General features: G+C 44.6%; 1 protein-coding gene across 1 annotated transcript in view; it reads left to right on the forward strand.

Moving 5' to 3' along the window:
- The window catches only part of CLSTN2 (calsyntenin 2), a 658,979-nt gene extending 639,443 nt beyond the window's left edge, over window positions 1-19,536 (forward strand). Inside the window, exons 10-17 of the mRNA XM_053600197.1 lie at window positions 3,253-3,419; window positions 8,483-8,631; window positions 10,443-10,660; window positions 13,907-14,077; window positions 14,602-14,747; window positions 14,871-14,994; window positions 15,743-15,927; window positions 17,906-19,536. Coding sequence (XP_053456172.1) covers window positions 3,253-3,419; window positions 8,483-8,631; window positions 10,443-10,660; window positions 13,907-14,077; window positions 14,602-14,747; window positions 14,871-14,994; window positions 15,743-15,927; window positions 17,906-18,109 — 1,364 coding nt within the window. The 3' untranslated portion in view covers window positions 18,110-19,536. The remainder of the gene's footprint in view (window positions 1-3,252; window positions 3,420-8,482; window positions 8,632-10,442; window positions 10,661-13,906; window positions 14,078-14,601; window positions 14,748-14,870; window positions 14,995-15,742; window positions 15,928-17,905) is intronic.
- The last annotated feature ends 3,556 nt before the right edge of the window (window positions 19,537-23,092 follow it).

The following is a 23,092-nucleotide window of genomic DNA, read 5'->3' on the forward strand; positions in this document are numbered from 1 at the left end:
CTGCTGCTCCAAGGAGGGGAAGAGGCAGGAAGGAGATGGCCAACTGGATGCCCTGGGAAGTAGCAGCTCTACCATTCACCCCCAGGCTCACACCCTCTTCCCTTGCAGGTCAATAAAGAGGCCCCTTTGCTAGAGCAGGGACCTGCTCATGGCTTGGAGGAGGTCTTTATCCATGGAGGCTTTGAGGATCTTAATCAGAAGGTCCCAATCTGCTCCCCCATAGCTATGGCCATCTCAAGTCATTCCTCGAAGCCAAATCTGTTTAGAGTTTCCTGTGAATCAAACACTTGAAAAGAAACTTCTCCTTTCATTTCCAAAGCTGCGGGTGGCCAGTAACAATACTATGGGTCAAAATGTCTCAAGCTGTGAAGCTAGACAAGTGGCTCCTCCAGCCGAGGATGTTGTGAGGCAGAGCAGGGAGGCTCCACTCAGGGCTCTGCCCAGCCCTGCTGGGTCTCTCCTGGCACTGCCCTTATCCATCCAAGATAGCTGCAGCAGCTTACACAACAGTCTCCAGGGAAAGAGAGTAAGAGTTGGTTCCAGAAACTTTTGGAAGAGAAAAATGGAAATGTTTTATGCAGAAGCTGATAGTCAACTTGATACTGGCCTAAATTTGGTCTCACAATTATTCTTAGACCAATCCCTATGGCTTACTGAATGGCAGGTGCAGTCTGGCTTCATCCTGGGTCCCAGGTCCACCCCTGAACCAATCGCTGGTGCAGCAGAGGCGGGATAACCTAATTAACTTAAATTAAAGAGCATTCATCCCTGGAGCTTGAGTCAACCCCCAAACCTCCAGGCTGCCTTTGCAAAAGAGAAGGAGTGAGATGAATATGAGGAAGACAACCACAATGCCCACTCTCTACTGATATTTGACTCCATCTCCTTCAATTCAGCAAGCCATTTTGTTTGCTGTGTGCTGGGCAGGAGGCAGGGTGCAGGATGCTGGGGGGTGGGGTGGAGGGCATAAGAGTCCCAGCATCGTTGAGAGGGATAAACAAGCTGACTTGGGCCAAGTGCCTGTCACAGCACTCAGCCCCTAACACTTGCTCAGGATTGTCTTCATTAAAATGAATAATGCATGAGTGATCCCTGCCATCCAGGAGAGAAACTCAAACTAATAAATTATAGCCATGTGAGCAGAGTAGCAAGAGTAAGCCTGCGGGCGGCACAAAGTAGAGATCACAAGAGGAGTGTGCAAGAGGCCCAAGCATAAGCAGCTTATAGCTCAGTGGTTCTTAACCTTGACTTCACATTTGATTCACCTAAGAAGCTTTTAAAAGCCACCATACCAATTAGTTCAGAATCCCTGAGGGGGAGACCCAGCACCAGGCATCATTTTGTCTTTCCAAAGACCTCCAGATGATTAAATTGTGTAGTCAAGGCTAAGAACGACCATTTAAAGCTATTGAGGACATAAAACACACACATGTAAACCATTAGCTAACAATACCAGGCAGTGAAGGGCATGTTAAAATGAACTGTCAGTACTCCAAGGCTCATGTCAAGAAGAGCCTGGTGGGCAAGGGCTCTTGGCGGGTTTCCATGAGCAGCAGGGGACGGAGCCTTAAAGGGCCTAAAGAACTGTGAGATTTGCCTGTTTTGAGCAATTTGGGGCAGTGTCTCAGTATGAAGAGGAAAGGATGCAAGCAAAGGCATGTGGGCAAACATGGAAGGTCTACCAGCCTGGATCTAATCAAGAGAGAGAAACCACACAGTAAGTTCAACAGAAAACTATAAACAATTCTTAACTCCAACAGTGGATGGGGGTAACAAAGGATTAGTGAGTAAGAAGTAAAGAGATCTCTAAAGAACAGTGGAACAGTGTGTATCAGAAGTGTCTACTGCCCCAGGGCTGAGATAGAGAACCCAGGGGACAGCCTGCCTGCCCCAAGATGAGGTCCAGATTTTGTCGGCATAGCACGGTGCACAGAATGGCAGAGAAGTCATTGTGATGTCACTGGTTGGAAATAGGCCCTCTGGGGAGCTGGAGATGCCTTTCACAGGGAGGAGTGTCACTGAGCACACTCTGTTACCAAACCCCTGGCAGCACAGAGTTCCAGGGAAGCTGCCAGCTGTGTATTGTAGCACCAGGCACTGGGGAGCCGCAGTAGCTGCTGAGAGAGCCCAGGGGAACCTGGAGGCAAAGCCCAGAAGTCCTATAGATCAGTGAGTAAGAAGTAAAGAGAACTCTAAAGAACAATGGAATAGCATGTCCTACGAGCAACCAGAGGTTCAGAGAGCCTGTGAAACCCTGGGGAACTAGCAAAACTGGAGTTCCATCCAGGTACATCTTTCCCGTGCATTCTGCATCCTCTCTGAACAGAGTAGCGTAAGATCCACGCTGACTCTGTGGAAGTTTCGCCGAGATGGAAAGGGCCTATACTCAGTAAAGTCAGTGGGGAAGGCTCCTGCGGGAGGTCTGATTTGGAAAAAGGGGGCGGCGATGGCTTTCAGGCTGGTTTTGCAACATGAGTGCTTTGAACATTTGCACGTGGGTAAGAGAAGGGTAAGAGAAGACCCAGCTTCCCATGAGACTCAGCACAACCAGTAGAACAGCAGGGAGCAAGCAATGAGGGGAAAGTCAAAAGCAGGAGAGAATCAGGGAAATATTTACATGCCAAAGCTTTTGAACTTGAGCAGGTATGAAATCAACACACTGAGAAAAAGCCAGAGCCCATAAGTGTAGTGTCTAAGATTCCTCAATTGCATGCCAAGCTCTCAGTGAAATGTAGGGAAGCAAAGGCCAGCTATGGAGTCAGACCAGCAGCAGAATTCCAGCTTCAGTGTTCAGCTGTGTGTCCTGGGGCAAGAACCTTAACTTTTGTGAACCTCAGGGCTCTTCACCCTGAGACTGGAAACAATAATACCTTCTTTGCAGGCTTGTTCAGATGAAGTTCCTGGCAGAGAGACTAGCACACAGCAGGTCTTTACGCAGTGACAGCTTCCTTCTCACTCCTGCGTTTACTCCGCAGACCCCTGGTGTCTCCTACGACAGTATGCCCATAAGAGTAACTTTTAAGTTCAGAAATGCAAGGACTCCTCAATCTGGTGCAGCCAGGGAGTTCCAGGGTGTTAACAGCATATAATAACTTGTTGAGATTCTGGCTCCTGCACTCACCAGACAGAAAGAAAAGCTCAAATTTTGGGGATACACAGTCCAAGTGTCTTCGGCTCCATGGCCAGGTGGTACCTTGAGGTGGTGTGTTTCCTACCCAGGCTTCACAATGACCTTGCTGATTTTTCTTTCAGGAGGAGAAGTCACCAAACCTCGGTTTGCTCAATTCTTTCATGGCAGCCTGGCCAGTCTCACCATCCGCCCTGGAAAAATGGAAAGCCAGAAGGTGATATCCTGCTTGCAGGCTTGCAAGGAAGGGCTGGATATTAATTCCTTGGAAAGCCTTGGCCAAGGAATAAAGGTAAGGAAGTAGCTGGCATTACCCCAAGAAGACATTGACTTGTGAGGCTGGAGCTGCTCCATGCCAGCACACATCAAGAAATAGAACATGGCTAGGCGCAGTAAGAAGTAAAGAGAACTCTAAAGAACAATGGAATAGTGTGTCCTCCTAGCACTGTGGAAGGCCAAGGCAGGTGGATTTCCTGAGCTCACAGGTTCAAGACCAGCCTGAGCCAGAGCAATACCTCATCTCTAAAAATAGCCAGGCAGGCAGTGCTGGTGGCTCAGTGGGTAGGGCACCAGCCCCATATACCAAGGGTGGCGGGTTCAAACCTGGCTCTGGCCAAACTGCAAAAAAATAGCCGGGCGTTATGGCAGGCACCTGTAGTCCCAGCTACTCAAGAGGCTGAGGCAAGAGAATCGCCTAAGCCCAAGAGCTAGAGGTTGTTGTGAGCTGTGACACTATGGCACTCCCCCAAGGGGGATAAAGTTAGACCCTGTCTCTACAAAAAAAAAGAAAGAAAAATAGCCAGGCATTGTGGCGGGCCCCTATAGTCCCAGCTACTAGGGAGGCTAAGGCAAGAAAATCACTTCAGCCCAAAAATTTGAGGTTGCTGTGAGCTATGACTTCACAGCACTCTACCAAGGGCAACAAACTAAGACTCTGTCTCAAAAAGAAAAGAAAAGAAAAGAAATAGAACAGGGGTTTCCAACCCTTTTTCTTTTTTTGCCACATATTAGAAGAATAGAAATTTTCTTGGACCACATGTTAAATACACAAACACTAATAAAACCTGATTAGCAAAAAGAAAAAAATTCCTACATGCTTTTATCCAACACCACAAATAAGCAAAAAGAAAGTCCTCACAAAATCAGCATGTGGCCTGCAGACAGCAGGTTCAATACCCTTAAAATAGAGTTTCCTATAATGTTGCACAGAATGGCTCCTTGGCAAAAGTGCTGCCTGGGGGAAGATTAGTGACCAGGACTTCCACAGGGGACTCCTGATGCCAGCTCCTGAATCTCCTAGATCAGGCCCTGTGTGCAATCAGTCCACTACACAAAGTAGGCATGTGTGGGGGCTCTATCTGGAGGAAGTTATTATATGTATTTTGTTTGTGGATTGCTTGGTTGCTTTGTTATTTATTTGCCTAAAGGAATTGAAGTGTGCAAGGATGCATTTCAAAGGCATAAAAAATAAATAAAAGTTAGAACCCTGTAAAATACAAATTAGAAGGGAAGGTGAAAACTGGGTAAGGCGGAATTAGAAAGCAGACTGGGAGGTCATTGTGTCCTACGCTGTTACCTTGAGGCACAGATTAGGCTCCGAACAGTCTGTGGCCATCAAAAGAAATATGAACAGTTCATGATTTTTATTGTTTTTGCAAAATAAAGCTATTCAAGTAACGTAAGAGCATCAAAGGCACATTCTTAGACAAGCTCCTCCTGAAGAGGGCGGGGAGGAGATGACGGTCTACGGCCTCTGGACGCACCTGACAAGTAGGATCACTTTCCAACCTCACCTAGACTTAAGGAGCATATGTAAGCACTGGCATGGGGCCCTGGATGCAGACCAGAGCCAAAATTATTGTAGCCCCCACTCATTAAGATTGGACCCATCGTGAGAAGGAAGCCCCCCCAGCCTGATCTCTGGAAGGCAGGACATCTTACCCTCTGTGTCTGGAGCCCCATGACTCCCAAGCTGTGAGGGTTTCCCTCCTTGGCTATTTCTCCAGAGAATGAGACTAAAGCAGAAGTTTCCCAGCTCATTGCCATCCCTGACCCAGTTCCACCAAGGGAGCTGCAACCTGCCCTTGGCCCACCTCTTCTAGACAGGGAGCCCGTCCAACAGAGAATGTCCTTATGAGGACATCCAAGTCATATCAGGGAAAAGTTAACAGATGTTTCCTTAAACCTAAGAAAAGATATACTTAGCCTCCATCATAATAAGAAAACCACACATTAAAACTACATGAAGATGCCATTTATTATCTGTCAGATTGGCAAAAATCCCGAAGTGTGACAGGATACTGAGTTATAGAAGTATTAAGAAAAGAGGTACCCACATGCACTATTGTTAGGAGTGTATCTTGATATAATCCCTAGGAACGGGAATTTGGCAATATTTATCAAAGTTAAAAGGCATAGATTCTTTGACCTAGCAATTTTACTTAAATATATACTATGTATTTGCACACCTCCGAAATAGTATGTGTATAAGATTGTTCTGATGTCATCGGTAAAAAATCAGAAAGAACCTAAATGTCCATATTAGGAGACTGGTTTAAAAAATTACAGTTTATCTATACAATGGAATACTTTACATTTACTAAAGAATGAGGAAGCTTGTCATGTACCAATAAAGATCTCTTAAGATATAAGACAAGTCAAAAAAGTAAAGTATGATACATTATGTAATGAGATACTTTTGGTATAAGTAAGGAGAAAAAAATGCAAATTGTTATTCCCTGATTATATATTTATAAGAATGCTTAAGTGTAACTGTCAGAATAGGCCAGGTTACACTACAATAACAAATGATTAAATGTCTCAGTGGCTTAGACAACATTTTATTTACTGCTCATACTTTGCACCACTATAACTTGAATGCAGCTCTGGTTCATGCCACCCTCACTGTGAAACCCAGGCTGATGGACTAGCCTTTAAGAGAATTTTTCCATTTGCATGGCAGAGAGAAAGGAACATGGCAAACTGTGAACTGGTTATGAAATCTTCCATATGTCTGTGAACCAAATATTATTCCTGCCTGCAGTTCACTGCCCAAGCAAGTCACATGACCACTACTGCGCGCAACGAGGCAAAAATGTACGTCGTGAAGGAAAGTGTGCCATAAATCACAGGAGCGGGCCATTAACAACAGGGCTGACACGTGTACATATAAGCCTCCCATGGAAGAAGAGGCAAATAATTATGAACAGTAATGCAATTTGCCCCTAAGAAATTAATATAATAGTGATTACTTGTGTGATGGGATTATGGAAACTGGGGGGATGGGAGATAGGAATAAAATAGACACTTTTCACTTAGCATATATAAATATATTTGAATATGTGACTATACTAATCAAAAAAGTAAATAATAGCTAAGTCCAGTAGCTACTTTAAAATGTATTCATTCTTACTTTCCTATGCCATGAACATTCAACACATAACCTGAATCCACAGATACCTTTTTTATAGCAATTCCTAATCATTCTTACTCAAAAGTATGTCAGCGTCAGCATCTCAGAGCAGTTCAAAGGCAGTTCTCCCCGTTCCAATCAAGAGGAGTAACTGCTGGGGTAAAGGGTACAAGGAGAAGCAAGAGGCTGTATCTAGCTTGAGGACCTGGGTGACCCCGTGGGAGCACTGTAGGCACATGGCTTTCACCAGTATGAGATAACAAGGACTCAGGCTAGAACAGTTAGATAAGCTCAGGGCCACTGGCAGGTGCATAAACAGCAGGTAAGTGGAACCCATGGAAAACCAGAGTTCAGCACTAGGAGAACCAAAGAATCAGACAGAGAAAGAAAGCCAGCAACTTAAAAATAAGTTATTTTGTTTGTTTTATTATTGGAGATTTATTGAGGGTACAGAGAACCAGGTTACACCAATCGCATTTGTTAGGTAAAGTCCCTCTTATAATTGTGTCATGCCCCCAAGAGGTGTATCGCACACCATGACCCCCACCCCCTCTCTCCTTCCCTCTTCCCCATTCCCCCACTGCCCACCATGTACTAGGTCATCAATTGTCCTCATATCAGAATTGAGTACGTTGGATTCTTGCTTCTCCATTCTTATGATGCTTTACTAAGAAGAATGCGTTCCACCTCCATCCAGATTAATGCAAATGATGTAAAGTCTCCAACATTTTTAGTGGCTGAATAGTATTCCATGGTGTACATATACCACAGCTTGTTAATCCATTCCTGGACTGCCGGGCATTTAGGTTGTTTTCACTATTTGGTAGTTGTAAATTGAGCTGTGATGAACAGTCTAATACAAATGACTTTATGATAAAATGATTTTTTTCTTCTGGGTAAATGCCCAGTAATGAGATTGCAGGATCAAATGGGAGGTCTAGTTTGAGTTCTTTGAGGATTCTCCATACTTCCTTCCAAAAAGGTATTAGTTTGCAGTCCCACCAGCAGTGTAAAAGTGTTCCCTTTTCTCCACATCCATGCCAGCATCTGCAGCTTTGAGACTTTATGATAAGGACCATTCTCACTGTGGTTAGTTGATTATCTTAGGAGGGGCTGATTTGCATTTCTCTGATAATTAGGGAAAATTAGCATTTTTTCATATGCTTGTTAGCCATTTGTCTTCTTTAGAGAAGTGCCGCCGCCTCACTACAGCTGTGGTGCCGTGGGTGCGGCAGAGAAGGTTCTATTCATCTCTTTTGCCTATTGATATAAACGATTATTGGATTTTTTATGTTGATTGAGTTCTCTGTAGATCCTAGTTATCAAGTTTTTGTCCAATTCATAATATGCAAATATTTTCCCATTCTGATGGTTGTCTGTTTGCTTTGGTTGTTGTCTCCTTAGCTGTGCAGAAGCTTTTCAATTTAATTAAGTCCTGTTTAATTAAATTAAATTGTTGTTGCAATTGCTAGAAAAATAAGTTTTAAGGTTGAAAACTAAGAAGATGGAACATGGACGAGGAAGTAGAATGAGTTTGGGAACAGTTTATACAAGGGCAGAAAAAGGATCCAAGCTCAAGTTCTGAGACCAACAACTTCCCAGGGCCAGAAGTTGTTCATCTGGCCCACCAGGGAACACAGAGCATGTCACCCCTTGTCAAGGCCTCGGCTACAAGAGCTCCATGTCTGGGTTTTCAGAATCCAAATATTAGCAGGCACAATCCCTGGGGAAACTTCACAGGGAAGGTCCAAAAGCCCACTAGAAAGTAGTTGGAATGGCTTGAGAGGTTAAAAACAATCATCTATGCACACAACGTTTTCACCTGCACATGCTCTTGAGGTGCCTATGGTGGCCTCAATGGCCTTTCATGGAGATGGGGGCTTCCACGGGACTATGCACATCTCTAATCATTCTCTCCCATGACATCCACTTCTGTCTTCTAGTATCACTTCAACCCATCACAGTCCACGCTGGTGATGGAAGGAGATGATGTGGGGAACATTAACCATGCCCTCCAGAAGGTCTCCTACATCAACTCCAGGCAGTTCCCCACAGCGGGAGTGCGGCGCCTCAAAGTCTCTTCCAAAGTCCAGTGAGTAGATGTGGGTATTCTGGAGCCCAGTGAGGCAGCAGGGTTAGTCTTTTGGGAACGTGCCCTTGCAAACTGAATTGGCTTCCTCAGCTGTCCTCACCTCCTCCGCTGGCCCTATAAGGGTACCTTGGCAGATGTGTGTTCTCCTTTTGTTTATTTTTAAGGAAAACGTTCTGTTCTTTTGACAACTCAAATCTACCTTTCTTTAGTTTATTCTGCATCTGATGTAATGCCTGAAGGTGCTTCCTAAATTCTCAAAGAGCTGAGTCTGAAGCAGTCTGATTTAAGGACACAGCACCTGGCATGTAGTAGGTGCATGACAAATGTTTATTACATTGAATTAAGTTAACCAATCCAGCATGGTAGAGTTCCCAAGGACCATAAGTATGCCAGAGAAAGACAGGGCATGGTTCTTGTCCTCAGGGATCAGAGTTAAATTAACTAGATGAGATTAGTACTGAAGCCTTTAGATAATACACTTACTGGGCCATTGAATTGCTTCTCAGCCACAGCAGCTCCCTGGGAGTGCAACTAGCAGGAGGGATTCCAGAAGGAGTCCCTGGGAGGTGGAAGTGGAACCACACAGCCCCTAGAGCACCGGAGGAGGATTCAGAGAGGGAAAAGGGTGGGAAAGATGGGTCTGCTGGGACCTGGGCAAGGTGCCGGGATAAAGCCCACAGGTGGCAGTTCAGAGCAATGGAGGGAGTGCTTCCACCCTTGGAGGCCCAGTGGTAGGGAATAGGCACCCCAAGTTAGCACCACATTAGAGTGAGGATGAGGGACCAGACGGGACAGGCTCTATAAGTGGTGAGGGGAGCAGAGTGCCTGAGGTTGGCATGGCAGAGGAAGGAGAGAACCTGGAACGAGAGCCCAGCACAGCTCCTACATCCCACCCTCCCCACAGAACAGGCTGGAGAGCTCTGTGTGGGATACTCCTAGACTACCCTCCCCTGGGAACTTTCCCAAGGGGCCTGCCACCATTTGGAGCCCATCCAGCATCCCCAGAGCATCCATCTGGCCCTAGCACCCTTAAAATTAGCCTACATTTTTGGTCTAACAATGACACACATGCCCAGGGAAAAGGGTAAATTAACCAACATTCATGGAGTTGAAGGTGTCTGCATTGAAACCTGGCTGCTGCAGGGCAGTCATCATTATCCTGTTGGATAGCTAAAGAAACGGAGGTTCACAGGAATCATGTACATTGTCCAAAGCCACCCAGCCCCATAGTGGGCTGGATCCTTGCCTATATAACCGCTCAGGCACTGTTCTTGTTTTCACACCATTCTGCCTCCCAGATACTTTTGAGGCAGAGCATGAGGAAAAGAGAAGCTGATTACAATAGCACTGTGCTCTCATAGCTAGAAAAGGTGCACTTGTGAGAGGGCCCCATAGAGACAGAACATGTACCCTGTGGCAGGAGATTTTAGCCCTGTGGTCTCAATTAGTAAGACGGCTGTAACCAACCAGTTAGACAAGAATTTGCTTAACAAATTCCAGTGTATGGAACAAGCAGTTGCTGTTTAATTAATGCTGCCATTGATTCCTTGGTAAAGGACAATGACAGGTTTAATGGTTACTTATTGCTCATATAGAAAATTCCCATTTCTCCTAGGGGCCAATCATTTAAGTCACTAGATCACCAGAAGTTTTGATTATAAATTTGACTGTCTATTGTTGACATCCTGAGAGAGTGCAGGAGCTCAGGATGCCTTGTTAAGGACTAGAGGTAGCAACCCCTTGTCTGTGACTGTGTGATGGATGGTTTAATGGTTTGCTCATCAGTGCCGTGACGGAAGCTGTTTTCCCAGGTGCTTTGGGGAAGATGTGTGCATCACCATCCCTGATATAGACGCATATGTGATGGTCCTGCAGGCCATCGAGCCCCGGATCACCCTCCGGGGAACAGACAGCTTCTGGAAACCTGCAGCCCAGTTTGAAAGTGCCAGAGGAGTGATCCTCTTCCCTGACCTCAAGATTGTGAGCACTTTAGCAAAAGCTGAAGCCCCAGGGGATGTGAAAACCACAGGTACAGGTGCATTTGGGGCTTGGGGAAGGTGGGCCTTAATTTTTTACAGCCATGTGAAATCATATTTCAGAACAGCAGCTTTGTTCGCCATGGAAGGGTAATATACAATTGCAAAACTAATAAACAAAGCTGGAAACAACCTAAGTGACTAACAGGAGGGGAATTAATGTTTTAGCAAATGATGGCATACTCCCATAAGTGAAGGGAGGCTGGAAGGAAGGCATTTGTGCTGAATGATAAGTGGAAAAAGGCAAGATGCAAAATTACATAGTGTCTACACATAGAATGATCTTGAAAACTACATAGAAAAATGCCAAGAAGAACCACACACCTGAGGCTAATGGTGTTATTCTCTGAGAAGCATGATGAGAGCCAAATTGTTTCGGCTTTCCTTTTCTACAGCTGCAGAAATGTGCCATTATTATTCTGATAATCAAAAAAAGCTAAAGATACAAAAAGACAAAAATACAGCTGCGTCTAATATACACAGTAAAAGTTCGGTCTCGTTTAGCAATATGAGCTTAGCTTATCACTCTAAGCTTTCAGTACACTTTCTAGTTGTTATTTCCAACAATTCCATTACTGGGAAGGTTCTTTAGTGAGAGTAGAGTAATTTGAATTATCATCCAGGGAGAAACACTTAGTTGTACCAAAAGCCATAGTATATGCTGGGGAGAAGGGAAGGGAAAAGAAGGAGAGAGCAAAGAAGAAAAACCTTCTTTTCGTTACTCAGAGAGGCCCAGGTCTTTATGGGAAATATCCCTTTGAGAACTGACCTTTGCTTTCTCATCCAAAAGAAAGTTTTCAATTCTCCCTGGCCCTCCAAAGCCACTGCTAATGAGGTGCTGGTGCCACTGGGCCTGAGTCCCTGAAGACCTGCTTCTATAATAATCTAATTACCCAATCTTAAACCACCCTGGTCCCTAGAGAATGGGGTCCTCAAAAGACAGCCCTTCTTAGCTCATAAAAATAGAAGGTCTTTTACCAGCTGTCTAGGCAGGGTGGTTTCCTAGTTACAGACTTAGGTGCATTAGGTTGTGCAATCTTCCCTCTTCCCCATCCTCATTTGTGGCTAAAATCAGACAGTGAAAAAAGGGCCTCTGACCTCAGTGGTTACAGGCCATGACCAAGAGCCTTCCGATTTGCTGTGTCTGACACAGCAAACAGGCAGTGAAGGGAAAGCAATTATCTGGGACCACATTTCACCTTCTGTTTATGAGGTTTATGAGAGGTGCAGGCAGAGCACATAGCCAAGTGCCCAATGGCTATGATTAGCAGTTTTAAATTTTTACTCTTATTATGGTTAGACTAGTCATTATTATATGAGTCTCTTAAACAAGCAGGGTAATGGTATTTGCCATCAGGCCTCAGCAGCCTCATCGTCTACCTCTGCTGACTTGCTCTTTTTGCTCTATCAGTACCAATGACAAGATCCCCCAACATGTGCATGTACACACACACACACACACACACACACCTCTCTTTCCCAAATGGCATTAGTTCACACCTCTGCTTTGCTGTGTAGCTGGTCATTTCCCTCCCCACTCCCTTGACTCTGACAAACATCTATCTTGGACATCTCCTCCAGAAATCTCCCTGCACCACCACCCTGACGTGCCCAACTGCTGGGCCTTCCCCTAACATGTAAGACTTTTTAGTGGTGATTATCTATTAAACCACACCAGGAGATCCCCAGGGGCTCAACCATGGATAATTTGCCTCTGATTCTCTGAACCCAGCACAGCAAGAATCATGGAACTGCAGATGGATAATCACACCCTCAGTAAGGGAGAACAGCGAGGAAATGGCAGCTCTCAGCCAGCCACATCAGGAGTAGGAACAAGATGAGAGGGCCCCACCGACTAGGAGAAATTGTGCCACAGCCATCTGGACAGAGATCCACACTTACCATTGTTGATAATCTACTTTGGCTTAAGTGGACGTCATTGTGCTTCTAGATTCTGTTGATAATACTCAAAACCATTGTGGTTGGCAGGCATTTAAAACTTAAGCATAAAAGATTACTTAACTTGTATCTAGTTAGAGCAAAAGATACTTTTAGCATCATTAAAAAAAATGAACGAAATAATTATTTAAAATAATTCTCTTATTTTTTAAATTTCCATTTTTGTAAATGTTTTATAATGCACAAAATATATATTTAGTCCACTTTATAAATAAGTAAATATATTTATTTAAATGATCTCCGTTCACAAATTTTTTTTAATAAAGGAATGTAAGAACATTTGAAGACGCAGAGGTTGAGTATTTCTCAACTATGAAGCCAGAAAGGTATGGTCTCTACCCGGGCTCCTCCTCTCTCTCTTTCTATAACCTTAGGCAATTCCCTCCATTCACTCCATCAGTGAGAAAGATGGGGATAATATTAGTACCCCTTTTAATGTCTATTAAGATTAAATAGACATTAAAGTGGCACATGGCACACACTCCATAAATACCAATCACCTTTATGTTAAGATGGGATTTTAATTTAGGAGCCAGACATTCAAATACTCAGACATTTCTTTGGGGAATTTGGCAGCATAAAATCACACAAGAATAACTTGACTGACCAACTTGCTAATGTCCTCTCCTAGGAGCACTTTAATTAATTACTTATGTTAATTAATTTCTCAATTATTAATTGTGAAATTGTGACTTTATTGGTTATTAATTAATGACCCAGTTGCATTTGAACAATACAGGAGCGATAAGTGCTCCATGCTAGCACCTGCATTAGACACTAAGGATTCAGTCCTAAAAAGATAGTGCTTCTGCCCTTGAGAACCTCCAAGTCCAGTGGGGGACACAGATAGACACACTGTGACCCCATAGTGAAAGCTACAAGAGCATCCTGATGGAGAGTCACTCATCTCACCCCAAAGTGAGAGCATCTACATTGTGTTCAGTCCTCTCAAGATCCCAGCTTCTTCACAGATGAGGAAACAGAATGGTAAGGTAGTACCTCTAACACCAGGCAGCTAGCTTCTCAGTAGTTGAGCCGGTATTCAAATTCACAACTTTTTGACTATAGTTTCTGACCGTGCTTTTCCCACTAACTTGCTCCATCCAACTTCAGGACTTCCTGGACATCTGAGTAATGGATATGGTCTTTGAGTTTGCACAGCTTTTTCTCCTGACACATCCTTAACCCGAGGTAATAACAGATGAGGAAGACAGCAAGCAAGGGCTGTAGTCTGAGCTATTCCTCATGCCTGTGTTTCCCGTGTATCTGTCTTCCCACAGCCCCCAAATCGGCAGTCCTAGAAGAAATGCTTCACAACTTAGATTTCTGTGACATTTTGGTCCTTGGAGGAGACTTGGACCCAAGGCAGGAGTGCTTGGAACTCAACCACAGTGAGCTCCACCAACGACATCTGGATGCCACTAATTCTACTGCAGGCTACTCCATCTATGGTAAGACTGTGCTCAGCCCCCTCTGCCCTAGTGGTGTTCTCTCAGAATGTCCTTGTCCAAGGAATCACGGGTGTGGTGGCATCTATGGAGGTATACTGTGAAGCTTCAGGGGCCAGCTGGAGATCCTTGACCTCAGAGCATGGATTCCTAGACCCTCCTTTGGTGAGTTACTCCAGCATCTTGGGGACCTGTCCCACATCCTTACTCCGGGGGACATCTGTAGAAAGTTGGTGGATGCCATCTCTTACAATGTTGAATCTTAAGAAATGTTATTTCAGTGAGTGGAAGATTGAGACCAAACATACTAGTCAGAGCCTGGTCTATATGGAAAAGCTATAGATCAGTGCTGGGGTCTCCTCAGAACTTCTGCTTTTGCACATTGTCTACCAAAAACATCTCGAGCTCTTCTTACCCTTGACAAATTTAGAAGACCTGCAAGCCCCAGAAGCTCCAGCCTGTCTCCCCTGACTTCTCTTTCTTCTCCTCTTCTGCTTTCTGATGCCAAGTGTGGTCTCCCGGCACAGGTGTGGGCTCCATGAGCCGCTATGAGCAGGTATTGCATCACATCCGCTACCGCAACTGGCGTCCAGCTTCCCTTGAGTCTCGGAGGTTTCGGATCAAGTGCTCAGAACTCAATGGGCGATATACTAGCAATGAGTTCAGCATGGAGGTGAGTGTGTCCTGCCATTGTTAAGGAAGCCCAAGATCTTCCATTCATTCCCTCATTTTTCAGGAGAACTGAACTGGCCCAACTGCCACTCCTGGTCAACACACCACTCCATACTCTTCCCAGGTCAGCGTCCTTCATGAAGTCAGAGTTTCAGACAAGGAGCATGTCAACCACCTTATTGTGCAGCCTCCCTTCCTCCAATCTGTCCATCATCCTGAGTCCCGGAGTAGCATCCAGCACAGTTCAGGTAGGAAATCTAAGAGGAGAGACCTCAGGACACCAGGTGGCCATTGTGACTCAGACCATCCAAGAAACAAACAATTATGGTGCAGCAGCCATCAGTGCCCAGAACTGAGGGAGGGAACCCAACAATAGAGAAGATGTGGGCCTGCCTCTGACAGCCTCAATATACAGCTGTCAAGTAAACAAGAAGATACATGTAACACATAATGACTGAGGTTGGCACAAAGGACTAGGGAAAATTTTTGCTAATCCTTTCAGGCCCAACTCAAAGTCAGGTCTTGTGTGAAGCTCTTCATGGCCACTTTACACACACTCACACATACTCATATACACATGCACAGCATTGCAAAGTCCTCTGCCTATACTTGTTTGAGTACTTGCTGTATTGTGTTACCATCTGGTGGCCACTTGTATCTGTTCCTACTAAATTCCACACTGCCTGCTTCTCAGTGGGTGCTTTCCTATAATCTGAGGGGAAAAGCCAAAGATAGAATTTGCATTTATTGAGTGCCTACTCTGTGCCTGTGTAGAAACTCTCATAGATTCATTTACTCCTCACAATTACCCATGGGATAGGAATTCTTAAATCCATTAAATAGATAATGAAACTAAAGCCTAGCCAGGGCAAGGTATCGACTCCCAGAGTTCTGCAGTTAAGAAGTGTTAGGGCATGGATTTTTCATGCACCTTTCCATCACAAGGACAGGTACAGCTTTTTTTGCCATAACATGTGACTTCCTTCCTCATTCCAGTGGTTCCAAGCATCGCCACAGTGGTCATCATCATCTCTGTGTGCATGCTTGTGTTCGTCGTGGCTATGGGTGTGTACCGGGTCCGCATCACCCACCAGCACTTCATCCAGGAGGCTGAGGCTGCCAAGGAGGCTGAAATGGATTGGGACGACTCTGCGCTGACTATCACAGTCAACCCCATGGAGGTAATCCCCACATAGTACAGGGAGCTCTGGGTGGGGTGCTGCTTTTTCCACCCCGATCAACCCTTCTGGTGTCTAAAGCTGGCTGAGGGCCCTTTCTTCTGGAAGCCCTGCCCCAGGTAGTCCAGCCCCATTTATTCCTCCCATCTCCAAGCTCCTCCTGCCCTCCTAACTCCAATAGACCATACATTTTTACAGCTGCATTCCATGATTTAAAATGTATTAATTGCTCTTACCCCACAAACAGAATGAGAAATTTCTCAAAACAAGCAGCCATGTGGTGTCTATCCCTTGCCTCCCCCATAGTATTTAGCTCAAAGCTGACTAACACTTAGGGACTCAGTATTGAATTTTTGATTAATTAACAGTGTAAATTAGATGGCTTTGCTCCATATTGCCTGAAGAGTTCACTTAGAAGCTCAGAATAGATTAACACAAAAATACAACACCTGCCATTTATTAAGCCCCCATTACTCCAGACATGTACAGGATGCTCTATATACACCACTTCATTCTCTCTTCCAACAATCTATGAACCATAAGTCATTGTCCTCGTTTACCAAGATGGGAAACCAACTGAGAGGATCAAGAAAGTGCCCAAGCCAATATTCAAATGTTAGATTGTCTTAAAGATCATACCTACCCACTTATCCATCCTAGAGTGTCCAAAGCCCCTGCTCTGGACATGTGACTAGCAATGGCAGCCCTCCACCTCATGCCCTCTGGATGCTGCACAGTGGTAGATGCAGGCTTAGGAAAAAGGGGGAAGAGCAGAAGGCATCACCAGGAAATAACCAAGATGATCATCCCAACCTGGCACCTAGTTCCTCCTCAGCTAGTCTTATACTCTGAATTTAAAGCCAGTGTACCAATGTGACTCACTTTCTCTAAGCATATCGTGTAGGTTCAGTGCTAAAGTTACCACTCTGGGGACTCTAGCATTCCCATCCTCTAAGAGCTGAGCCTTGAGTATGGAAAACCAGACCACTGTTCCTGAAGCAGTCCAAGCACCAGGCAAGAGTGTGCCTGACAAGGGCTGACCTGATGGTGTCAAGAGTCAAGAAAACTTGAGAAGAAAGAGCCTCCAGGCAGAATGTTGAGGGAAGATCCCTTGAAGGAGACTGGTCTGAGGAAGGCCTTGAGTGGGTAGAATTTGGGGGAGGCAAAGATAGGACAGAAGATATTCTAGAGAGGGTATGTAGCCAAGCAAAGAAACACACCTGTTGTGGCTTGGTTTACCAACTCATAATACAAATCCAGAAATAAGATTTTGCTAGAATCACCAAAAAGCTGGAGGGAGGGTAAATGGAACTGGAATATGTATGGAGGATGTAAGTCAAGAGGAGAGAGAGAGGTGTAGAGGGTGAAGACTACAGACTTCATTCTTTCAAAGGGAATATTTTTGAGCATGCCTGAATGCTCAAATGCAGCCTGCCTGGATCTTAGCTGAGAAGGCATTTTGCTCCCTGAGATGTTGTACTCTCACTTGGAGAAGGGGCACAGGATTAAATGTCATCATCTAAACACTGAAAGCTTGGAAGGCTCCACTTAGATAGGCTCCAGAAACACCAAAAAACAAGCCTTGGCAGGAGAGGTTCAGTACATGATGATGAATGAGATTGGCTTAAACGTCCATCCCATGATTTGCACATAACATTTTACCTTAAATGTATGTCTTAGAATTCGCTGCTATGTCAGGCCTTTGTCTTGAATCTTCTAACTTCCGTTTCACCAGAAGTCACCCCCTCCAGAAAGTCTAGTTTTTAAACCCAAAGGTTGAGCATTAAGAAGTAATTCCTAACCTGGCTTATTGTACCCTCAATGAATCCCCAACAATAAAAAAATAAAATAAAATAAAAAAATAAAAAAAAAAGAAGTAATTCCAAGGGTCTCTGAATGCTTCCTTAGGAGAAGGAAACACAAGCTCCAAAGTGGCCTCTTCTCAGCCCCTGAATATTTCTCTTCTCTCCCTGACATCCAGAAACATGAAGAACCAGGGCGTGGGGAAGATGAGACTGAGGGAGAGGAGGAGGAAGAAGCAGAGGAAGACATAAGCTCCAGCAGCAGCGACTCAGATGACAGCGAAGAGGAGGAAGAGGAGGAAGGGGTGGGCAGAGGCAGACATGGGCAGAGTGGAGCTAGGCAAGCCCAGCTGGAGTGGGACGACTCCACCCTCCCCTACTAGTGCCCAGAGGCCTGCTGCCCTGCCTGTGTGTCCCTTTTGTAGATCCCGACCTGATGTATGCCCATGTCCATCACACCTCGCCTCTGATTTCTATGTCAGGTCTGGAAAGGCCTTCTCCAGCCTCCTGGAACCAACCTATCCTTACGCCTCGGGTAGTCCCTGTGTTCCAGCCATGGGGCCGTTCCAAGAAGCCCAGTGTGGTCATCAGTAGGGACTTCAGGGTGGACTTTGTCCTGTAGCCCCCACTTCTCCTGCGCTGGGATCACCCAGGATCCTGTCACCAGTCTGCAGAGTTCTAAGTTTGCTCTTTTTGTCTGGGGAGAAGGTTTATGTCTCTCACCTCCACAGGTTCAGTGTCCCCAAGGCCCTTGGGTTCCAACTCACTGTGCGTGCACCTCACTAAATTATCGTCTCCACACAGACTGGCAAGTCCTTATGCTGACTCCAGGTGGCTTCATATAGGGACAATGGTTGAACTTCATGTACCTAAGGTCTTAGTGCTCAATACTTCGAAGGAAAGTCTTGCTGAAACAGTTAAGTTTACAGGGAAAGGCATACACTTTCCCTCTCTGTCTTCTCTTCTCTCTCTCCCTTCACCTTGGAGAGCATCTTCTTCTGCTTCTTTATGAGGCCACATAAGCTTATATGGAAAGTGTGAACTCCCCTATGGGTCCTTGACCACAAGCAGAGCCTAGTCCCCAAAGTTATCTGAGCCACCTGCCTGGGAAGCCACTGAGACTTGCATAGCTGCCTTGCCCGGGCCACTTACCACACAAAACCACCGGACCCAAGACCCATTCCACACAGGCACTTTCCCAGATGACAGCCATGGCAAGCTTACCCTGTTTCCCCGAAAATAAGACATCCTCCAAAAATAAGACCTAGCGCATCTTTGGGAGCAAACCTTAATATAAGACACTGTCTTATTTTCGGGGAAACAGGGTCTGCCAGCAAGCAGAAAGAAGGGCTGATGAGAAGGCAAGCTAGGCTGATCTGACTGGGCTCCCCCAGGACAGAGGTGACCCTGAGGTTGGCAAGGTCTAACCACCTAACCTCTTAGTCACTTACCTCCTATAACACACTTTTATCCCTCATGAGAAAATATAACTTTCTTGGGTACAGTACAATACACATGAACTCCCTTGTGTCTAAAATGAAAGTTTGGAAATTTAGCTGCTAAGAACGTGAAGCACATTTGCAGTAAAGGCAGCTTCTTTTTTCTCTTGAAATGAGAAACACTTTGAGTAGAGGGCAGATATATCCAAAAATCTAATTTCTTCCTTTCTTTCTTCTTTTGTTAGTAACGAGATCTTTTCCATCTTCATCCTAACATGGGCACCTTGCGAGGAGAATTGTTTCTATAGTAACCAGTCTGTGATCTTTCATGGCCAAAAGAATAGCAGGCAAGAATTAAGGCCATGGTAGGACTTCACCAGGCTCTGAGAACATGTTTGTTTTGAATGTCTCAGGTTCCTTTTTGTCCTCAGTATGTACGAGCTGTCCCCATCCTCCTGCTCCTCCCCAAACTGGCACCATCTTTGTTCAGCAAGGCACAGAGCTGGTCCCTGGTGAAGAGGCATTCAGGTTCAAAAGAAAGTTCAGTATCTGTTCAGCCTGTCCCCCATGTCATCAGAACAGAGAGGGTAGGAAACAGACCACTACAGCATCCTCTAGTCTGACCTCCACCCAGTGGGGCTCCAGGGCAGGCCTTTGTAACGTTCTGATTCAGGAGAACTGCCTTATGCAGCTATTTGCACCTGCTAACATGCGTTTTGCCTCTGTTCCTTCCTTTGGGCCTCCCTACAATCCTGTGAAATGATTGGCACATCTGTCATGAGATCCATTTTCATGATGAGTAATCTGAGACTGGGAGATTCAGTGTCCTGCTCAGAGTGGTTCAGAGGGAGGGACAAGACCAGATATCCTGACCTCCACTCCTAGTCCAGGACTCCACTTGTCTCCTGTGGACCTACTGTGTGCTGAGCATGCTACCCACCTGCAGCTGTGGGGAAGGAATACAGCTGAATCAGATTAGCTGCTCCTCACAGTGCACTTCATAGTGACAGAGAGGAAACAATCCTAGAAATTATACAAGACACGAGTGAAAGGGAGAGAGTCACAGAAGAGAAACCCACTCACAAACTCAATCAGTGCTCTTGTTTTTCCCACCTTAGGGGGGAACACTGGAAGAAGTTTGGGGGGTTATATTCATTGAACAGAATACATATTTTTTCCTGTGAATATTCCCAACCAAATAGCCCTTTTCTATCAGGCTGCTTCTGCACACCCATGAGGAGAAAATCCATAGGATTGGTTAGTCTTCACAATACCACCCTTTCAATAAAATGAGATTCTTTAGCTGGGCATGTAAAAACTGAAATTCTCCCAAAATTATGGCAGCAAAAGGAACATTTTATATCTTTAAAGCCAGTAGGTCTGGAATTAGGTTTTGATTTAAATATTTAAATTTAGTGCTTAAGCACACCTTTCTTTCTGCTCATTCTTTTTGGTTTGTTTGGTGGGGAAGGTGTTCTCATGTCCTCTGGTGGCTGCATTACTGATGCGTGGTTGGGTGAGTAGTTTGGAGCATTGTGAAATCTTTATATAGTTTTGGAGTTTTCTTCTTTGGGGGGGACAGCATAGATGAATCATTTGAAGAGGCATTTGGTGACTAGACTCATTTGCAGAGAAACAATGGTGACAACCAAATTAGAGCCCTTTCCCTCAACTCTTCCTGGGAGCGGCCATTCTCTATATGCTGTCTCCAAAGATGAGGCACTTCAGTGATGCTGCTAGGTCAACAGGCATTTATCATGTTCCCAACACCCTACTCCTTCCCATGGGTGAGAATAAGACAGGGGCAGTGATGTAAAAATAACAGAAGCTTTGGGAGGTTTTCAAGCCAACTGTGATAATATAACTTGCCCTCTACCAGAAAGTCTGGCCATAAGTAAAGTGCCATTATTCAACCCAGGCTGCAAGTGCTGACATCTGGAAACCAAAACTCCCAAATGTCTCCCTCCCCCTGCGCCCTCTCATTCGGAAGTCAGCAGCCAGGCAGATGCAGGCACCTATGCAGGGGAACTGCTGACTGCCTTGGCCACATGTGGCCCAGTGTGTTGCTTGCCTTGCAACATACTAGATGACCAGATCTGCTGTCCAGAGGAGGAGGAAGAAGGAGAGAGGGAGGAGGAGAAAGAGATTGAAATTGGAAAAGCCTAGCACAGAATGAGTTGTTTCAGTAGAGTAAGACAATCAACTAGTTGGTGACCTGCCCCCAAAACTACTAAAAATATAGTAGCTTGAACCCAACACTATAAGTGGGATCACTTCATTACCACTTTCTTAAATTTACTCAGTCATCCTATTAAGCATGATTAGACCAAACATCTTTGCATTTAACAAGGGCTCTACCTTATGAACAAGGATTGTCTAGTGATTCTCTTGGTGGGAAACAATGTCCCCCATTCCTATATGTCAGGGGTCAGCAAACTATCTACAAAGAGCCAATATCTTGGGCTTTGCGAGCCATGTGGTGTTTGTCACAAGTAAGATCAGCCCTCTGTATCTGCAGTTTCCAAATCCATGGATTCAACCAACTGCACATAGAAAATATTTGGGGGAAAAAAAATGGATAGTTGTATCTGAATGAATTGAACATGTACAGACTTGTTAAATCGTCATCATTCCCTAAACAATACAGCATAACAACCATTGACCCAGAATTCACACTGTATCAGGTATTATTAGTAATCTAGAAATTGTTTATATATAGAGGATGTGGATAAATTATATACAAATACTATACCACTTTATGTTAAAAAAAAAAAAAACTTGAGGATCCCCGGATTTTGGTATCTGCAGAGGAGTGGAGTCTTAGAACCAATCCTTACAGATACTTAGAGACAACCATACTCAGCTCTTCTCTTACAACATCAAAGCTGTCACAGACAGTATATAAACAAATAGATGTCCTGATAAAATTTTATCTAGGTTTCAATAAAAGTTTATTTATAAACACTGAAAAAGCAGGCAATTTGAATTCATATAATTTTCACATCACACATTTTCTTTAGTCATATGATATTTATTTTCAACTGTTCAAAAATATAAAACCTCTCTTAACCTATAGGCTTCATACAAAAACTAACAGCCTGCCAGATTTGGCCCTATAGTCATAGTTTCCCGACCCCTGCCATTGCCCAGAAAGCAACCTTTCATTTTTTAGGAGAAAGCAAGCTGCTGTCCTAGCCCTCCCATCAAATCCCTGGCAGTCTTTTCCTCCCAATTGAATAACAGGAAAACCCCACAGTCCTCAGTTAAGCTCTTTTAAAAATGCAAGTTTCAGGGGGAAGACAAAAGCAAACAAAAACTTCACATTTGTTAACTTTTTGAATTGACAAACATTCCTCAAGAGTTAAAAGCTGAAGATCTAGGAAACTGCCTAATTACAGAGCACACCCTCCACGGAGGCAAGTGTTAGCTCCCTAAGCTCAGCGCCCTCCCAGTGCGGCTCAGCCTATAATGATTTCTAAGCAGGAGTGTTCATTATCTCAGACTGATTTTCATTTCAGCCCTGCTCATGCCATCACTCTAAAAATGATCCTAAAGACTTGCAACTATTTGAATCAATAGCAACATAATCAGTATAAAGCTTGATCCAGCACACTTCAAAATTAGCAGTCTTCCTGGCTCTTACAACTCAATATTATTAGCAAAAAGAAGAAAAAAAGAACTTTTTCTTAACCATTCCCTCATTTAAATTAACCAAATAGTTTTTGCAAAACAACAAAAAAAAGTGTGAAAATGGGTTTAAATCTTTGAAAAAAATCTGCCAGGAAAATGTAGATAATTTTCAGGAGAGATAATCTTCAGCCCTTGGGGAATTCCCAAAGCTTCCTGCGTGGACTCTGGCAGTCTGTGGATGGTGCACTGTTCTCTATCTGCATCAGATTTTTATTGAGGCTGACAAGCCAAAGCCCT

This window comes from Nycticebus coucang, chromosome 8 (genome assembly GCF_027406575.1).
Source record: "Nycticebus coucang isolate mNycCou1 chromosome 8, mNycCou1.pri, whole genome shotgun sequence".
NCBI classification, from domain to species: domain Eukaryota; kingdom Metazoa; phylum Chordata; class Mammalia; order Primates; family Lorisidae; genus Nycticebus; species Nycticebus coucang.